At 35.8% G+C, this 18,536-nt stretch overlaps 1 protein-coding gene across 5 annotated transcripts in view; it reads right to left on the bottom strand.

Annotated features, from left to right (window-relative positions):
• Positions 1-18,536, bottom strand: part of atp8a1 (ATPase phospholipid transporting 8A1) — a 347,507-nt gene that overhangs the window by 230,468 nt on the left and 98,503 nt on the right. For all 5 annotated transcript variants that reach the window (XM_088627575.1, XM_088627593.1, XM_088627583.1 and 2 more), the window contains 2 exons: positions 18,089-18,134; positions 17,157-17,197 (listed from right to left, as the gene is read on the bottom strand). In XM_088627575.1, the coding sequence (XP_088483701.1) occupies positions 17,157-17,197; positions 18,089-18,134 (87 nt within the window). Of the gene's footprint in view, positions 1-17,156; positions 17,198-18,088; positions 18,135-18,536 lie in introns of those variants that run through there.

Below are 18,536 nucleotides of genomic sequence, written 5' to 3'. Positions count from 1 at the left end.
AAATTTATTTTATGACTTTAAAAGTCAAATTTCAGGGGCGTCCGTATACCAGAGATTATGGTACCGCTTCAAAAGGGTGTCAGCCAGTCAGATTCCAGGACTGGAATTATCTGTTTTATAATCGAGAATATGTAAGCACGTATCTAAATAAATTAATCATGATATTAATTTAAGGATCTAAATTTCCAAATCTATGTATCTATATAGCTGGTAGTATTACTGTATTTCACTTTCTCTGTAAACACGTTTTGTTAACACTCGAATCGCAGGTGGATTCTATTTTTTGGTCTGTTATGGTCTGTAGCTCAAATCCTGCTTAACTAAAAATTAGACGCGAGAAGAGTATTATTGGACAATGTTGTGAGGCTCTGGCGGAATTTCTCTGTAAACTGAACAGTTATAGAGGTGACAAGTTGTGTATCGCTTCTTTTGACACTTGTAAAAAAAAACATTCCAATGTTAATTCGACTCGGAAGATAATGTGGTGTATTGTTCGTTAGTGAAAAGATTTAATCATTTAATCTCTTTACTGTGCACATTTTAATTCGCTTAGTATTGAATATTTATATGGAATTTTACAACTAAAGGGAAATTTTTATGTAAACTGTATGTTACTGTTATTGTTATTTTAAAGAAAAAATACACACCAATACTCAATTTCTCCTAAAGTATATTGACATTTTTTATATTTCAAAATAACACATGTTCGTACTGTATGTACAGTACACAGGGGTACCGCAGGTTGAACTGCAGGGCGCAAATCCACCCGAACCCAAAAGCCCAACATATTAATGTGCATTTGCCTGACGCTGCGCGGTTTTCATCACGGGAGTAGTTTTTAATTCAGTTTGAATTATAACTGTACGTACTGTCTTCGTAGTTGGCCAGGGCTTTAAAGGGAGGGCGCGTCAAAATGTTTCGGTCCCGTCGTCTGCGCTTTAAAGGTACCCCTGTCGCGGAAGAATTTGACCTCGGAACGTTCACCCAGCGTAATTATTGTATTTCATTGCACTTTGACAGATTGTCTTTAAATCAATTGTTGTCAGAATATCCCCAACTCCAAACAAGAACAAAATTGCAACAATTTTATTAACTGGCTGTTTCAGTAACCTAAAGTATATATCTAAAGTAATAATTTAACAATATATGTAAATGTTTTAAGATATGTTTATGTTGTGAATGTCTGTAGATTGTATCTTATTTTTAGTTCTTGTTTTGTTTCAAATGGCCTTGCAGATCAGATATCAAGGAACAAAACAATAATCGCGCCCGGCTCCTCAATGGAATCGCTTTAACATGCTAATGCGTTGGTGTAACACTCTGTGTCTACAGTACATTGTGAACAAACCGGTTTCAGAGGTATTTTCAACCCCCAACCAATGTTGTTTAATCGGTTGTTATCCAGTAAAGCGCTCTGAGGAGCCACCTTTAAAGGCGCTATATAAAATAAAGTTTATTATTATTATTATTATTGATCATATTTTTCCTCCCAGAACTTGTAAATTGTTGATGTTATTGTTGTTGTTGTTATCCTGTAAAGCACTTTGAGAAGCATACTGTCCAGCTTGTCAGGTGCAATCTCTTGTAAAATAATAAGTAGAGCTTGGGGCTTATTAGTGCTCCACTTACAGCAACTCAATGTAAATACATTTTGTCTCCAAATCCACCACCACTTGTATGAATCATAGCCCTGCCAAACGATGCAAATTCCGCTGCAATGGTTGTGTGCAGGAATTATTCAGTATGGCATCTCCATGATCAAGTAAACACTGCTCTGTGTGCAAATGCAAATGCATTTAAAAAAAAGTTTTTTTTTAAAAAAAAGCCACCTTTAAAGGCGCTATATAAAATAAAGTTTATTATTATTATAATTATTATTATTATTATTATTATTATTATAGATATTGATGATATTCTTCCTCCCAGGACTTGTAAAATTGTTGTTGTTATTGCTGTAATCCTGTAAAGCGCTTTGAGAAGCATACTGTCCAGCATATTGTATTTCATTGCACTTTGACAGATCATCTTATAATCACTTGTTGTTAGAATATCCCCAAGGTGAAAGTGGGAAGCTGATTTTTTAAACATTATAAAGAAAATTAAAAAAGGAAACAATTACATGTCCCTGCCTAACTTAGGCACTGCATGACTTTAAAAGCTATAAAAACGTTTTTAGATAGTTAAACAACACTTATTATGCACGAAAAGTAGCTGATTTCTCTTCCTCATGATCAGCTTAGAATCTTTGTGAACACTCTAAATAAAAATAATTTTGCCAACGCGACACGAAACGTATACACAAAAAATCACATTCTTCTCTTAAAACCAGGAATTTAACCAGGAATTACTTGGCTAAAGCTGCATCAGTGACTACTAAGAATGTGTATTGATGAAGAGCGAAATTACTGCCCACTTCCCTTCCCCCTATTGCGAGGTGATAATGCGCTAGCTGGTCAGAAAACATCCCTCCTTTCCTGGATGTGGTCTGGAGGTTCAATCATTCATCTTATTACTTAAAGACCTGCTGATCTGCTTTAAACCACAGGGAGAGGGGAGAATTTGATTTTTTGAATACAGAATACATGTTGCATTTAAAAAATTAAAGTGTTTTAAACGTTTAATTAAAAAGTAAGCAAAAAACTTACAGCGTACAGAAAAATTCTAAGATGATCACGAGCAAGAAAAATCACCCATTTGTTGTGCATTAAGTGTTTTTAACTATCTAAACCAGTGGTTCTCAAACTTTTTGGACCAAGTACCACCCCTAATATAACCAAAGCATCCAAGTACCACCTACAAGTCATCATCTCATAGGAACCCCAGAAATTCTCAATTACCAACATGAGCGCGCGTGCACACACACTCACACATACATATAATAAATATTATAATAATAAACTTTATTTGATATAGCGCCTTTAAAGGTGGCTTCTCAAAGTGTTTTACAGAAAAAAAAACAACAACAACTAATAAAAAAGCACCATTTCAGTGAGAGAGGTGAGCCTGTTTAGTTGAGCAAAGCAGATGTGAATTAATTTTTCGAGCCTTGATACAATTCACAACAGATATTAAATCGTCAGGCATTTTCTTGACAGCAAAGGTCTCGCGGTGGATGTTGTAATGCGTACATTAATTTCTGGAGCAACCTCTCTAATTCGTGCAACTACACCGTTATGTCGGCTTGTCATTGCTCTAGCACCGTCTGTACAAACTCAGACGCATTTTATCCAGTCGAGGCCATTCTCTTCGATAAATTCATTCAGAAGCTGAAATATGTGCTCTCCTGTAGTTCCTGTTGGTAGCGGTTTACAGAACAGAAAGTCTTCATGGGACATGCCCTCAAACTCGTATCTAACGTAAACGAGCAAATTGGCCAAATCGACTACAGACTCATCTAATTGCAGTGAAAAACATCTGCTGATCTTAATGCGCTCTATCAGTGTACTTTTGATATAATCCTTCATTTCAATAATTCTATGAATTACTGTGTCTTTCAGGGGGATGGGGGCAGCAGGTCGAGCTGTTTAGCAGCTTTTTCTATACACATAATACGTGTCAGGTCTTTTGCCAACGGTAAATAAGGTTCTTCAAAAATAGTGTAGCTTAACTGCTTTAGCAATACGCAAGCTTGCATTTTTCCGCGTTTCCGTTTTTATTTCCGTATTTATTTAAAGTTTTTATTTCATGCGCATGGGAGCGAAACACAGAGATGCTCGGTGTATTTTTCTCAAATTAGAACATTCTTAAATATTTTTCTGTTATCACGCTTTCGTGTGCTCACAAGATTACCTGCGTTCGTAGGACATATTTCTATGCATTCCTGTGTTTAGAACATTGGCATAGTTCCAAAATCACGCACATTCTCCTTTCTCCCTATTTGCTGGAGATACAGTAGCTTTTTTTAAATACAATTGGTCACTTGCATCCGTAGCACGCATTCCCTATAGAGTGGTATAGAATTACAGAGTATCTCTTGTGTCCACTGAAGTATTAGCGCGCACTGTATCGTAGTACGTAGGCTTCGTATTCGACACGTATTAAAATACAAAATATGAAAACCCTTCCCGATTTTACAGCGCACACGACACAGTTCCAGGGTCATTTGGCGTACCACTTGGCGGCACTCCACGTACCACTGCCGGTACGCGTACCACAGTTTGAGAACCACTGCTCTAAACCCATTTTTTATGGCTTTTAAAGTCATGCAATGTATATTTTTAAGCAGGGCACATGTTATTGTTTCTTATTTTTGATTTTCTTTAAAAATTAAAAGAATCAGTTGATATTATGTTACATCTCTGAACTGGCTTCATTACTCTGCTCTCCCCTCCACTGATAGCTGATGTGTGGTGAGCGTTCTGGTGCACTATGGCTGCCGTCGCATCATCCAGGTGGATGCTACACATTGGTGGTGGTGGAGGGGAGTCCCCATTACCTGTAAAGCGCTTTGAGTGGAGTGTCCAGAAAAGCGCTATATAAGTGTAAGCAATTATTATTATAATTATTATTATTTTTTATGTTTTTGACTTCAGAAATTCTTCAACTGTTGCATAAAAATGTAGCATAATGCATTCTTGTGTTATGAACTCACTCTCACCTGGGAACCTGCTTTATTCAAACTAAGGTTTCAAAGGTTTCAGGTACTAGATATCGTTTAAAGAAAAGGTGTAAAAAAAATTTAAATGTCTGTGGATTAAAGGCTTTGTGTCATTTTTCGTAAAGTTATTGACATCTGAAACATCCGGTCTCATAAATAGGCGTTTTAATAAGAAAGTAAAGGTTATGAAAACAAATAACTTTAAGTTTGAAATTATTATTTATTATTTATACATTAATACTGTTAATAATGCTCACATACATTATTATATTTTCAGTGGTCTTTTAATACCACTTTGATATTGTCGATTATAATTATAATATATACGATTTTGTTTTAAGTCTTGCTGTAAAGGCTTGTCTTAACCTGCCCCACTGAAGAGAAGAGGAGCATAATGTGTCTGATGATCATAAACGATATTAATTTAGGAACATAAACATATTATGTAATGATAACATATTATGAAACGTTTTTACATGGCCCTTCTGACCATATTAAGTTTATATACTTTGTGAAAAGTAATAATGTTTTAACCTTTTCTGTGAATACACTGGTTATTGGAGTTAACAAAAGCATACTTTTAGAATTTGATTAATAGGAAATATAATACGGAATTGCGTATCTAAAGAAATTAATAAAGATATAATTATATTCATGTACTGTAGCTCAAACAGTAGTATAAGACACTTTCTATGGATATGTATATTTCAGTTTCACTGCTCCCCACATGATTGCGTCTGTGGCGTGATGGATTAAGCATGAGCATTATAAGCTTGAGGTCCGTGGGTCAAGCCCTGCTGTCGCCATCAGTTTTCTTTTAACAAACATTTCTTTGAAAAACTAAAATAGCAAATATTGACTATATTGACATTTTTTATATTTCTAAATATCACAACATGTTTGAAGCTAAGTCATTTATTAAAAACAACGAATAATTTCAAACTGCCACTGATATTATTACTGACAATAAATATTATCAATACTACAGTATATTGTCATTACAAAAGGATGTAATGTCGGCCATACGGCATACTCGTTACTGAAGCTAGCCTTTAGCCTTTGTCACTAATGTAACCACTAAATAAAGACATAAATATAGAAATCCCTACATTACAAACTGTATATGGCTAGTATTGGTATTTTAAAGAAAAAATACACACCAGTATTCCACTTTCTTCCTAAACATGTTAAGCATCAAAGTCTTACATTAAGTTATTTTGGAAACATTTTTACATGCTCCTTTTGACCATATTAAGGAAGCACCCCCCATCCCAGTGTATTGCCTGTCTAATGGTGCAGTATTCCAAAAATTATAAAACATTACAGAAAAGATTCACAAACCAACACAACGTTGTGAAAGGTCAGAGGGCCTGTCTAGATTGGTTGCAGCACTGAGTATTGTGGTTTGAAAGCTATTGAGTCATTTGGGGATTGCGACCCCCTATCCCCGTGTATTGCCTGTCCAGTGGTGCTATCTTCCAAAATAATAAAACATTATGGAAGGGACTCACATTCAAAATCATGACAATGAAAGATAAGCGGGCCTCCTTAGTATGTAAAACACTTGGCTGCAGCATTTCGAATGTTGTGCTTGAAAAGCTATTGACTCATGAATAGCATCACACTATCCCCATGTACCGCCTCTCTATGATGCCATATTGAAAAACTCATACAAAAATTAAAAAAAAGTTTCACAACCCAAAGCAAGGTTGTATATGGTGAGGGGGGCTGTCTGGTGTGTAAAACACTTGGTTGCAACATTTTACCTGTAGTGTTATCTTCAGAAAATCATAAAAAAATAAAGAACAGTTTCACAACCCAAAACAAAGTTGGAAAAGGTCAGAGAACCTGTCAAGTGTGTAAAACACTTAGTTGCAGCACTGTGGGTGTTGTGCTTTAAAAGCTATTGAGTCATGAAGAAGACCCCACTATCCCAGTGTATTGCATGTCTAATGGTGCAATATTGAAAAAATCAGAAAAAAAAACTAAAAGAGGTTTCACAGCCCAAATCACGGCTTGGAAAGGTCAGAGGACCTGCTTAGTGTGTAAAACACTTACTTTTAATGCTTAGTGGTTTAAATGCTATTTGCTTGTGAACAGCATACCCTCATCCCAATGCATAGTGCCACATTAAATAAAAGCACGAGAATAAGAGATTCACAACACAAAGCTGTGTCAGTCTTCTGTGTAAAAAATCTGTTCGAACATCATGGGTGCTGTTTTTAATAAGCTGCTGAGTAAAGAATAGGAATTTTCCTGCTGTCAGGAGTATTGTGTAATTAACTGAATGAAAACAGGACATAAAGAAAGGGTTTCAGAAATCAATGTTATTCCCGTGCTTACAGTCTGAGTAATTGGAGACTGTGCTATTCTGCTTTCTATGGTGATATATGGATTTCTCGCACAAAGCAGTATTGAGCAGTATTTCTCGTGTTGTGAACTTGTGTACACATCGGTCCCCCAGGGTTCCAGTTAGTGCGTAATTACGCATCAATGAAAAATCGGAGGTTTACAAAAAGAGAATTAGCTCACTGTTAGTTGGGGTCTTTAAAATGCATTTGGTTTGAAGGGTTTCTGTGTTTCCCTTGCGAAGATATGAACAAAAGAATATTCAAGCGTGGTCAAAAATATGGCTTAAAAACAACATACTTAAGGCTGTGAAAACAGTCAAAATGTACTTTGTACACACAGCAAGTGTTTTCGTAACTCTAGGAGGTTTCGTGAAAAAGCTACCTGCGTGCCAAAATCATTTTCGAACAAGCTAACTTTACTTAGTTCAAAGACTTCCTTCTTTGAACTCAACTGTGCTTCAGTAAATAATGTACAGTTTATCACCTACTGCAATGCTTCTAGTTTAACAGGATTTATTGTTTAATGGGGATGACATTACCCACATCTATTGTATATCACTGTACGACACGGGTTTAAGTTGGAGTATCTGTTAATAAAACAGGGAGCCTTCCAATACATATAACTCCTGCATGATTTCTTTATCCGTTTCAGCTAAATGAGGGAAACTAAATCAGTCAGAATCAGTCAGTGCCATTTGTAAAAATAACCCTTCTTCCCTCCTTTGTTTAACTTAAAGATTTTCGCAAAGAAATCCTTAATCACAAAACCATCACTTAATTTATCAAGTTATACAAATTCACACCAGACCCAACAACAAGTTATAACAGTGGACTATTTATATGTATTCACTATATAAGAAACAAACCGAAACTAATACTCTGATCGCGCTTTGAACCATCGAGTGCAGCCCTTTGTCCATTACCACTATAAGGATAATACAAAATTTTAAAAAAATAAAATGTTTCCAAAATGTCCACCTGTGATATTTTAGCTGCTTACACAATTCCATATTCATATAACTATTAAGTGATGTTAAATCACTACAACATTTATCTTATGGAACAGTCTCCCACCCCATATTCGGGATGCCAAGTCAATCTCAGTATTCAAATCTAGACTGAAGACCTATTACTTCAGCCTAGCCTTACATTATAGCCTGCTGCAACCATGGCTGCTGGTGCTGCTGTACATGCCATTGTGTGTCTCTATGATGGCCCACAAGGTAGATACATCTGTTCTGACCAAACTATCCTATTCTCCTCCCCACAAGTCTGGATGGTGCCGGGGCTGGGTAGCATCTGAGTTGGATGCTGCATCACTGCCATGGATCCAAGAGGGACATCATGGATATAGCTATCGTTTAAGAGGAATTTACTGGTCTACAGAGATCTGCATGGAAAACTTACACACAGAAGGCATGATGGATGGATGGATTAATACCCTCATAATTTCCTTTTTTTAATTACATAATGTTAGCATGCCCAAAGGAGTTGGGCAACCAGTTGACCTTGGACCCCTAGAGGTTTTTTTTCTCCTTACTAAGGTGTTTTTGGTTCCTCTCCTATGTTGTCTTCTGTTCTTCAGTTTTGTATTGACAAAATGTATTGTCAATTGCATTGTTAAGCGTCTTGGGGCAACTTTGTTGTGAATTGCGCTATATAAAAATAAATGTAATTGAATTTAATCTTTTTACAATAACAGCAAGTGGTGTTCTTATTATGTATTCTTAGAAAAGGATAAAACGTTATAACATTTTAGGAAGTACAGAATATAAGCTTAATAATGTTAGAACAAGCTCGTTAAAGCCAGAACCCATGTAAAAATTAAAGACTTTGATACATAAAATATATCTGCACAATTAACATATTTATGATGAAGGTGGAAGTGTGTGTACTTTTGTCCAACTGAGCAATCGTGCTTTTACAAAATACTCCAATGATTAACATGCTGTAATACACAGTTTAGAAATGAAAAGTCTAAAGAGCATACAAACTTAAATTCTTAATTGGCCAAAGATTGTCCCTCAGCAGTGACTGGGATTTGAAACCATTTTCTGGCGACAGCTCAAATTCTGTACATGAGAGGTAAAGCTTTGTTAGCTCCACCTGGCTGTGATTCCGGATACTATTATCATAACTGCTTTATTATGCAGTATGACGCGTTCTGACGCGTTGTGATGCGACACACCCACCACGTTTTACCGCAGCGTACCCCACTCGTTTTGAATGGCTGCATCTGTACATTGTGATATATAAACATGTTAGATATGTTAATATAGTGCACATAATATTTACTATTTTATTTTTTAAAAAGGAGTCTTTGTTTGTTAGAAGAAAAACTTTCCCAAAGTGCCCTAAGCAGGTATTGAATTCGAATATCCCAAGTAGGGCTCTATTGACAAACCTGCTGCACCAGCTGGCCGCTTGGAAACATGGCTGAAACAAACAGCTTAAAGTGTTTAGAAAGTAATCATGGGTGAATGTGAAAAAATAAAACGTTCATAAAGAAATTGGACTACGGTAATACTACCATAGTATTGGTGGTGGTGGAGGGGAGTCCCCTTTACCTGTAAAGAGCTTTGAGTGAAGTCTCCAGAAAAGCGCTATATAAGTGTAAGCAATTATTATTATTATTATTATTATTATTATTATTATTATTATTATTATTATTATTACTACCAACTATATAAATATATTACATTTAGATCCTTAAATTAATATCATTATTAATTTCTTTAGTTTCGCAATTCCATATTATAATGTTATTAATAATAAGTTACTATTAATAGTGATCAGATACGTTATTATACGTACGTTTCTGATTTACATACAGTGGCCCGGGAGTCAGCATTTCCCACAAAGTCTAATGTAGTAGTACATATGCAGTGATTTGGTTTATCTAAAGCAGGGGTCGGCAACCTATGGTACACAAATGGATTTTTAATGGCATGTGCAATAGAAATCTAATAAACCAAAAAAAAAATTAAATTAAAAAAATAACTATTCTTGACTGTTCTGCAAGTAAATAAGTGTAAAGCCAACATGTTGCATATAAATGACAGTTGGTAAGAGTTAGACGTTTGCTCATTTCAGCCCTTTTGGACAGAACAATATCCTGATTAGTGCTGAGGGACAATCTTTTTTGAATTACAGAATTTAAGGTGTGTACTGTTTAGACTTTCATTCATTTTAAACTGGTGTTAAATATTAAATTAATTTTAAAACTATATTTTATAAAAGCAAGTAATCAATGCAAGCAATCAATGCTCAGTTAGATATATAAAAAGAGTTTATTATTATACTGTAGCTTGTGAATGTGATGTACCTTTTTCAAGTTTACATCCTCATAGGGAAAATCCAATGGTAAAATTTGGTAGCGAAAAATAAAAACAGAAGTATAAAGTTATACATACCTAATGTACACACAGCAGATGGTAGTGGTAGCTAAATATAAAAAAGTACACAACAGTATTCCACCTTCTTCATAATTATTTTATGCATCAAAGTCTAACTTGGTGACTTACAGTGGGTAATGGAAAGGTTTTAATGTGCTTGTTATAACATTACAAAGTTTATATACTATACACATATATTATTTTTTTCCTTTTCTGAGAACACGTAGTAAGAACATCACTTGTTGTAATTGTAAAAAAAAGTTGTAATGATTTAATACCACTTGATAATAATATTAATATGGAATCGTGTAACTAAGCAACTAAAAATATAACAACTGGATGTTTTGGAAACATTTTGACATTCGTTTTTTTTTTACTTTTATTGTCCTTATAGTGGTAATTGACAATGGAACGCTCATGGACCATGATGTAGCATGCTGCACACAGGCGGTTCAAAGCCCGATCAGAACATTACTTTTACTTTGTTTGTTACATAGCCTAACATATAAAATGAGTTCACTATTATAGCTTGTTGTGAACGCGATGTGCCTCTTTCAGGTTAACATCCGAATTGAGAAATTCTATATTTTGTCTTAATCCAAATTTCAGCAACAAGTAATCAGCCAACAATTTAAATTGAAATTCAAAACCTTAAACCGTATATTGTACTGTAAAGTACTATGCAGTTTAAAGACTTACTGGGAGGATGTTTCTGGCAAAATTGGCTCCGGCGTAAGCGTGTGCATCTGGATGAATTATTATAAGTGATAGTTTCGTGATTAAGAATTTCTTAAAGCTTTAAGCCAAACAAAGGAGGGAAGAACAATTGCCAGTAACTGGAGAACAGCTTATCAATATTTTGAAATCGAACCATGATAGTGAAGATAGACATGTTATACCTTTAAGTGAGCCAGTGACTGTTGTTTGCTAATGTACACTGTCTAGATGCAAACGGTCTTACACAAAATATTTTAGACCAAAGCACTCGCTTATTCAACTCCGAGATCCTGACTGATTTGACTTAGTATTTGCCTCATTTAGCTGAAACAGAAAAAGAAGGAAAAAGTAGTTAAATTTATCGGAGGGCGCTCTGTTTAACAGACAATCCGACTCAAACGTGTCCGACAGCGATATAGACTTGGGTAATGTCACCCCCATTGAACAATGTGCTTATCACATAAAACCTGCTAAACTAGAAGTGCTGCAGAAGATGTTAAACTGTACTTTTTGCTGGAGCACGGTTTAATTAAAACAAGGAAGTCTGTGGAGTTCCCCGCTTATTGGTACAAAATCTTGATGGGACATCACGGTTCTGTACAGATCACAGAAAAGTGAATGCTGAAACTCCACCAGTCATCATATGTACTGTTTAACCATAATCAAGGACCGATGCTCTGTTCCCTTTTGTAATAGGGTTACTCCCTGGAAATTAGACACAAGAAGGGCATAGACAATTTTATGTGGCTCTGGGGCAATTTTTCTGTAAACTGAGTTTATAAACTGAGTTATAGAGGAGACACGTTGTGTATCACCTCTTTTTATATTTGTAAAAACGTTCTAATTTAAATGCAATTCGGAATATATTATTAATAATTTTAATAATGAATGACCATGGATGAGCAGTAAGCTGAAAAGTTATAGAGAAGACACATTGAGTCTTGTCTTTTCAGCTTGGAATTAACCTTTAGAGCAATCCTTTTGGCTATATTTTTTACATAACGGGCTGTATAAAAAGAGTTTATTATTATAGGGTGTTGCAAACGAGATCTGCCTCTCTCAGGTTTACATCCACATTAAGATAATATTTGATGATATAAGATTACATTTTGTTTAAAACATATTTCACACATACTGTTCTGTACTGGCTTTGAAACCATACAGTTTCATTCTGAATATACAGTATATTTATACAGTATAGGAACACACTGCTGTGTAAGCTACTGTGTCGGTATATCTGTGGATCTGACTTCATAGAATATGGGATATGCATTTGTGGAATGGCGGGAGGCAAACCTTCCAGTATGTTTTTGGTCTGTGCAGTACTGTGTATTATATCATATAGTGCAGTAATCAACTGCAGTATGATATAAGAGATATAGAAATATATAAATAAACCGTAAATACAGAATGGTACTATATGGTTTGAAAGCTACTACAGTACAATATGTGTGAAATATATATTTTTAGAATCAAAATTTAAAGTTAAATTGTTTAGTGATTAATCGTTGCTGAAATTGGTATTAAGACAAAATAAGGCAAATCATGTTCACATTGAAGTAAGAGACAAGTTGTTAAAAGGGTTATTAACTTAAGTCAGTTCTGCCTGAAAATTAGACTTCTAAGCAACAGGGGTTTATGGCAGGAAAGGGGGTTAACTGATAAGGATTCCAGATGCGAGCAAGGAACCCCCTGGGGGCATAATCTTAAACTGACCATTTGGCCAAATACCATGACCCCCCTCCCCCCCTTACCATAACATCGAATGACGTCTGAAGCAGCAAGCAAGGACTATATAACCTAAAAGTTTGTACCGGCACATCGAACAATACTTCGGTTTTGTTGTTTCTTGCGGGAAACAAGACTTCGGCTTTATTGTTCCTTGCATGCAATAAACTCATCTGTTTTACTTCATCTCGGGATCAAGAACCTTATTCCTTCTGTTACAACAACATCAAACTATAATAATACACTTTTTTTAAATGTCTGGCTATGTAAAAGAAAACCAAAGCAATGGTCTCTCTGGGATTTAAATGAACATGTGAAAATGTTTCCGAAATATTCACAAGTTACATTTTTAGCTGCTTAATTACATGATTCCATATTAATATTCCCTACTGGTATTAAATCAGTACAACTTTTTTTTCAATAACAACAAGTACAGTGTTTTTACTACATATTCTCAGAAAAGGATAAAATATTATATGAAGTACAATATAAAAACTTTATACAGGTAGAACAAACACATTAAAACTTCCAAAATATCCACTGTAAGTTGCCAAGTAAAAAACTTTGATGCATAAAATATTTATGAAAAAGGTTGAATACTGTCATGGACTTTTTCATACATTTAACTACTAATACTATCTAATGTATCACGTATATAATAAGTTATACTTCTGTTTTTGTTTTCAGCTACCAGAATTTTTAGTTTATTTGTAAAGTTAAAGTTGTTTCTTGATTACTGACCTGTTCACTGACAAAATATAGATTTTCTCAATGCAGATGTAAACCTGAAAAAGGTTCATCTTCACAACAAGCTCTCTCTCTCATCCTAGCGTTAATCCCGCATCAGCAGGGTCCGCTTGTCGGCTTGCCCGTCTCCATTTGGTGGTTTGAACCAAATCTTTGAGCTGACGTTGCCATTAAATGCGACTGAGAATACTCCAACCGGCGCGTCGCTCCGCCTGCCGTCGGAGTGGGGGGGGGGGGGGAGGAGAACAAAGTAATGTAACCAATTCATAGAGCATGAATTCATATTAGTAATTAATCGTTTAATGCCAATTCATAGTCATGGGAAATTTGGCCAGGACGCTGGGGTCACACCCCTACTCTTTCCGAAAAGCACCCTGGGATTTTTAATGACCACAGAGAGTCAGGACCTCGGTTTTACGTCTCATCCAAAAGACGGCGCTTGTTTACAGTGTAGTGTCCCCGTGACTATACTGGGGCATTAGGACCCACATGGACCGCAGGGTGAGCACCCCATGCTGGCCTTACAAACACCTCTTCCAGCAGCAACCTTAGTTTTTCCCAGGAGGTCTCCCATCCAGATACTGACCAGGCTCACACCTGCTTAGCTTCAGTGGGTTGCCAAATATAAGTTGCAGGGTGACATGGCTGCTGGCTATCCTCACAACAAGCTACTCTATAATAATAATAAACTCTTTTTATAATATAACTGAGTAATTGTATTTTAATAAAATAGACCTACATTTTAATTAATTAAATGTTTAACATACTGTAATACACAGTTTAAAAGTAATAAAACGTTTAAACAGTATGCAACTTACATTCTACAACTGGAAAAAGATTGTCTCAAGGGGCCCAGCACTGACCGGGATTCAAAACCAAGCGCTGTCTGGCAACAGCCCAAATGCTTCCATATGCCATGTTAAGCATTCACTGCACCACCTGGCAGCTGTACAAAATTGTGCAGTCCAAAAAGTTTTTTTTTAATAATGCGGTGCGTTACATTGCTCTGGGGCATGGACACTGCAAATTGCTGCAATATCCGTCATGCATTCTGAATGGCTGGACCTGTATCCGCATGCTTGAGCCTTGTTTTGGCCTCCATTGAAGCATCTTGGTCTATGTGTGTCCAGTACCATTGAAAAAGAAGGTCATCTGGAATCCCTGACATTGTATTTTTGTTTCCAGGTAAGATAAATGAAACGTGATCAGTGAGTTTTAGGAATGAAAATACTATTATGAAAAATTATGTTTATAGTCTTAAATGTGTTAAATGAGTTAAATTTTAGTTTGTTAATAGTTTAGTTTTGTTAAATGTGTATGTTATACTGCAGTATATAAAGTTCTGTGTCACTGTAAAATGAGACCATTTGATCCACCACCCTAGGGGTGGATGGTATAACCGGTATAGGTATATGTGCCATGATATGGATTTGGCTATACCATTTATACTGGTTGAGAATGGATTTTAATGTTTACATAGATTGCGCTGCCAGCACCATCGCAAACCATTTTTTTTTTTACTATTGACCTGTCATAGTTTAAAATTCTGCCATATATTAGCTCCAATTATATAATTCTGAAAATATTCATCTTGCTGATATTTGGAAATCTGTTCAGACATCCGGTTTATGACGCATCTGAGAATAATTGCAGACAATAAAAACATGCAGGGGTCCTCTTCCCTTTTCTGTGAAAACAAACGCACGTGTTCGGTGTGCCCGTCTGCAAACACAAATACGGATGGATATGGATAATGGATAAAGGCGGCGTTAGCGAGACGTGAACAGGTGTCCTGAAAAGAAAGGTGCTTCATCGGTTGTTTGGAAATGGTTCGGATTTAAAAAGTCTGACCACGAGCAGAAAATGATAATCTGCAAACTATGTCGGGCGACAATTTAGGCACAGACAGTAATAAAAGCAACCTCTTCTATCACCTAAAGACAGAAGATGTATGCGAGTATGAGGAAAATACGAGAATGCGCTCTGAATCAAGCAGTTCTAGTGTCGGTGTGAAAAGAAAAGCCACAACACAGACATTGCTGCCCGAGTCATTAACTAGTCGTTGTCCTTATGACAAGAAAAGCCAGCGGTGGAAGGACATTACACACTACTTCAGTTTAATGTGAAATTTCAAAAATACTAAAGGAACAAAACAGTAGATAACCAAAAGTTAATAATAACCTAATAGTTAACTCCAGGCAATAAAAAACTTACTATCCAAGTCTTGTACTCCTTTTAAAGCATGTTCTATTGAAATTATTAGAAAAAAATATATTGTGATACGGTTACCGTCCAAAATTAAAATTATAACGTGATATAAATTTTAGGCCATATCACCCAGCCCTAAACCACCCCAGTTATATTTTTATTGACAGAAGTGACTGTTTAAGTCAAGATGATGTCTTCATGCATTGCTATCACTGTAGCCCAAAACCACTGAAACTACTAGACCCCGGGCAGGACCTGAATGATGTCATGACTCACAAGCAGTGTAAGACTTGTAGGACATAAGCACTACAGGATGTACAGCAGTGTGGTTCTGTGAAGCATAGTTCTGCCAGACTATACGTTTCTTTGTCTGCGATATCTAGAAAAAATAGTTTTTTTTATTTGAAGTCATAAAATTATGCTGTACATCTTTAAAAGCAAATATACATAAATCTACCTGTGATAGTTAAGAATAAAAAGTGTTATTATTTTCTATTATAATATTGGACTTGTAATATTGGACCCAAAAATAGCAATTGTACCTCTTCTAGTTTTTGCAGGCCAAGAACGTTGTATGCTATACCACTCTTGACAGTGTACTGTAGATAATGGAACATGAGTGTCAGTCAGAAGATACATAGACAAAGCAGCCATTGAATTCCACTGTGCAATGAACTGATGATGCACCCTACTAATGCTCTCTTAAAAACCAGTACCTCTGAGTCATAGGAACTCATGTTAAACTCTGGTTTTAGCAGAAATTTCTTTAAATCATCTCTTGATATACTCCTTAACATGTTAAAGGCCTGATCGCAGAATGTTCTTTTTCAGTTAACCAATGAAAACATTCTAGTCATACTGCCACCTAGCATGCACATCAAAATTCACATCAGAAGAAAACACTCTACTGTATATTACCAATATTACCTTACCAGTCATGGCCTCCTAATAATCCCCATCTATGAATTGGCTTCATTACTCAGTTCTCCTCCCCACTAAAAGCTGATGTGTAGCGAGCGTTCTGGCACACTATGGCTGCCATCGCATCATCCAGGTGGGTGCTGCACATTGGTGGTGGTAGAGGGGAGTCCCCATTACCTGTAAAGCACTTTGAGTGGAGTGTCCAGAAAAGCTCTAAGTGTAAGCCATTATTATTATATTACAGTTCTGTTCAGTATGCCAAATTCAGCTCTTCGTTTCTTAAAGAAGACTGATAGGTGGTTCTGGGAATTTAATGTGAATGTTCTCTTCGTTTCACTCACTGCCAAGATATAAATAATTGCTTTTAATCATACATACACCATATAATGCGAGGAATGTCTTGGAATTGCAAAACTACATAATTTATATGACATATAATCCTATTCTCCTCACTCATACACTTGACATATATCTTAAGAAATAGCTACTTACCTTCTCCCAGAAGACGATCTCCCAAGCACCATTTCTTAACACTTTAAAAGCAGAGAAAAAATATTTCCATACTTTCATTCTTCTGGTTAGAAATGCTCAAGGAAAAAGTACATTACCATTATGACACAATGAATCATGTATTGTTCATCCATTTTCTGAACGCTTTATCCAAAACACGCCAGAGCCAAATTTTCCTAGAATCCAATTAACCTAACTGTACTTACTACACTACACTGTTTGTCTTTGGACTGTGGGAGTAAATTGTGGCTTCTGGAGGAAACCCAAGCGAAAACAGGGAGAACAAACAAACTCCATGCAGACAGAACCCCAGGAATTGAACCATGGAACCCAGCACTGCAAGGCAGCAAGGGTAACCACTTCACCACTATGCCATAATCATTATTAAAATGCTTATCAATTTACATCACAAAATGCTTATCTCACTCATTTGGCTATGGTATAAATGCCTGAACATGAGAGACCTGCCAGTCACAAACTCCCCTAGGGGCGGTTGGAAGCATGTGGTGTTGGGATGTGAAGGAAAATGATAAACACTACGGAAGAAAAGTCTTTAAAACACATTTAAAAATGTGTAAATTCAAGTTTGTCCCCAAAAATGTAGCTTCCAAACTTCATATTAAATTGTGTAAATGCTGATAAGAGCGCTGGAACTATAAACAAAAAATGTAACTATTATTCATTAACCAATCTGGTATTTTATGACAAAGAAGCATGTCCAGGCCATTTTAATAATGCTTTTAATGGTAAAAGAGCAATTTAAGTCTAGTAAAAACAGTGTTAAACATTGAAATCAATTAGGGGTGCTGTTACTGTTGAGCACCTTTGTGGAGTGCTGCTTTACAAATGTTAAAAAACAAAAATCAGTGTGGATTTCAAAAACTAAAATGGTTTCAGTTATTAAAAATCCCTACCTTGGGTTTGTTTCTTGTTCAACATATTATCAGCTTTGTGACGTTTCTGCAAAACAAAATAAAAACAGTAGTAAAAATAGTAATAGTAGTAAAAAGATCAGTAAAAAAATATTAGCAAAAAATAAGCACTTTCAACCTACATTACTTGGTATTCCAGAGATATCTTTTTTAGGTGTAATATGTGCTAAAATTCGATGGATCAATTGATCTGTACATGCATAACCGAAGCAAAGTCCCAGCTCGAACTCTAATTCTGAATGAAACCACATAACATGAAAAATTGCAAAAGAGAAACAGAAAATGAAAAAATAAATTACCCCAAGACATTAAACATTTGTTTTCTTTTTGGTACCTGTTTAAAAACATCAGCCTTAGAGATGCATGCTAACGGCATATCTTTTAGTAGTACCTTTTGATAGGCACAGTACAAGTATTGCTTTTAGCCTCC

This window comes from Lepisosteus platostomus, chromosome 1, assembly GCF_059453375.1.
Source record: "Lepisosteus platostomus isolate fLepPlt1 chromosome 1, fLepPlt1.hap1, whole genome shotgun sequence".
In the NCBI taxonomy this organism is placed as follows: domain Eukaryota; kingdom Metazoa; phylum Chordata; class Actinopteri; order Semionotiformes; family Lepisosteidae; genus Lepisosteus; species Lepisosteus platostomus.
Note: the sequence above shows the minus strand (reverse complement) of the source record. Positions and strands in the feature narration are given on the sequence as shown.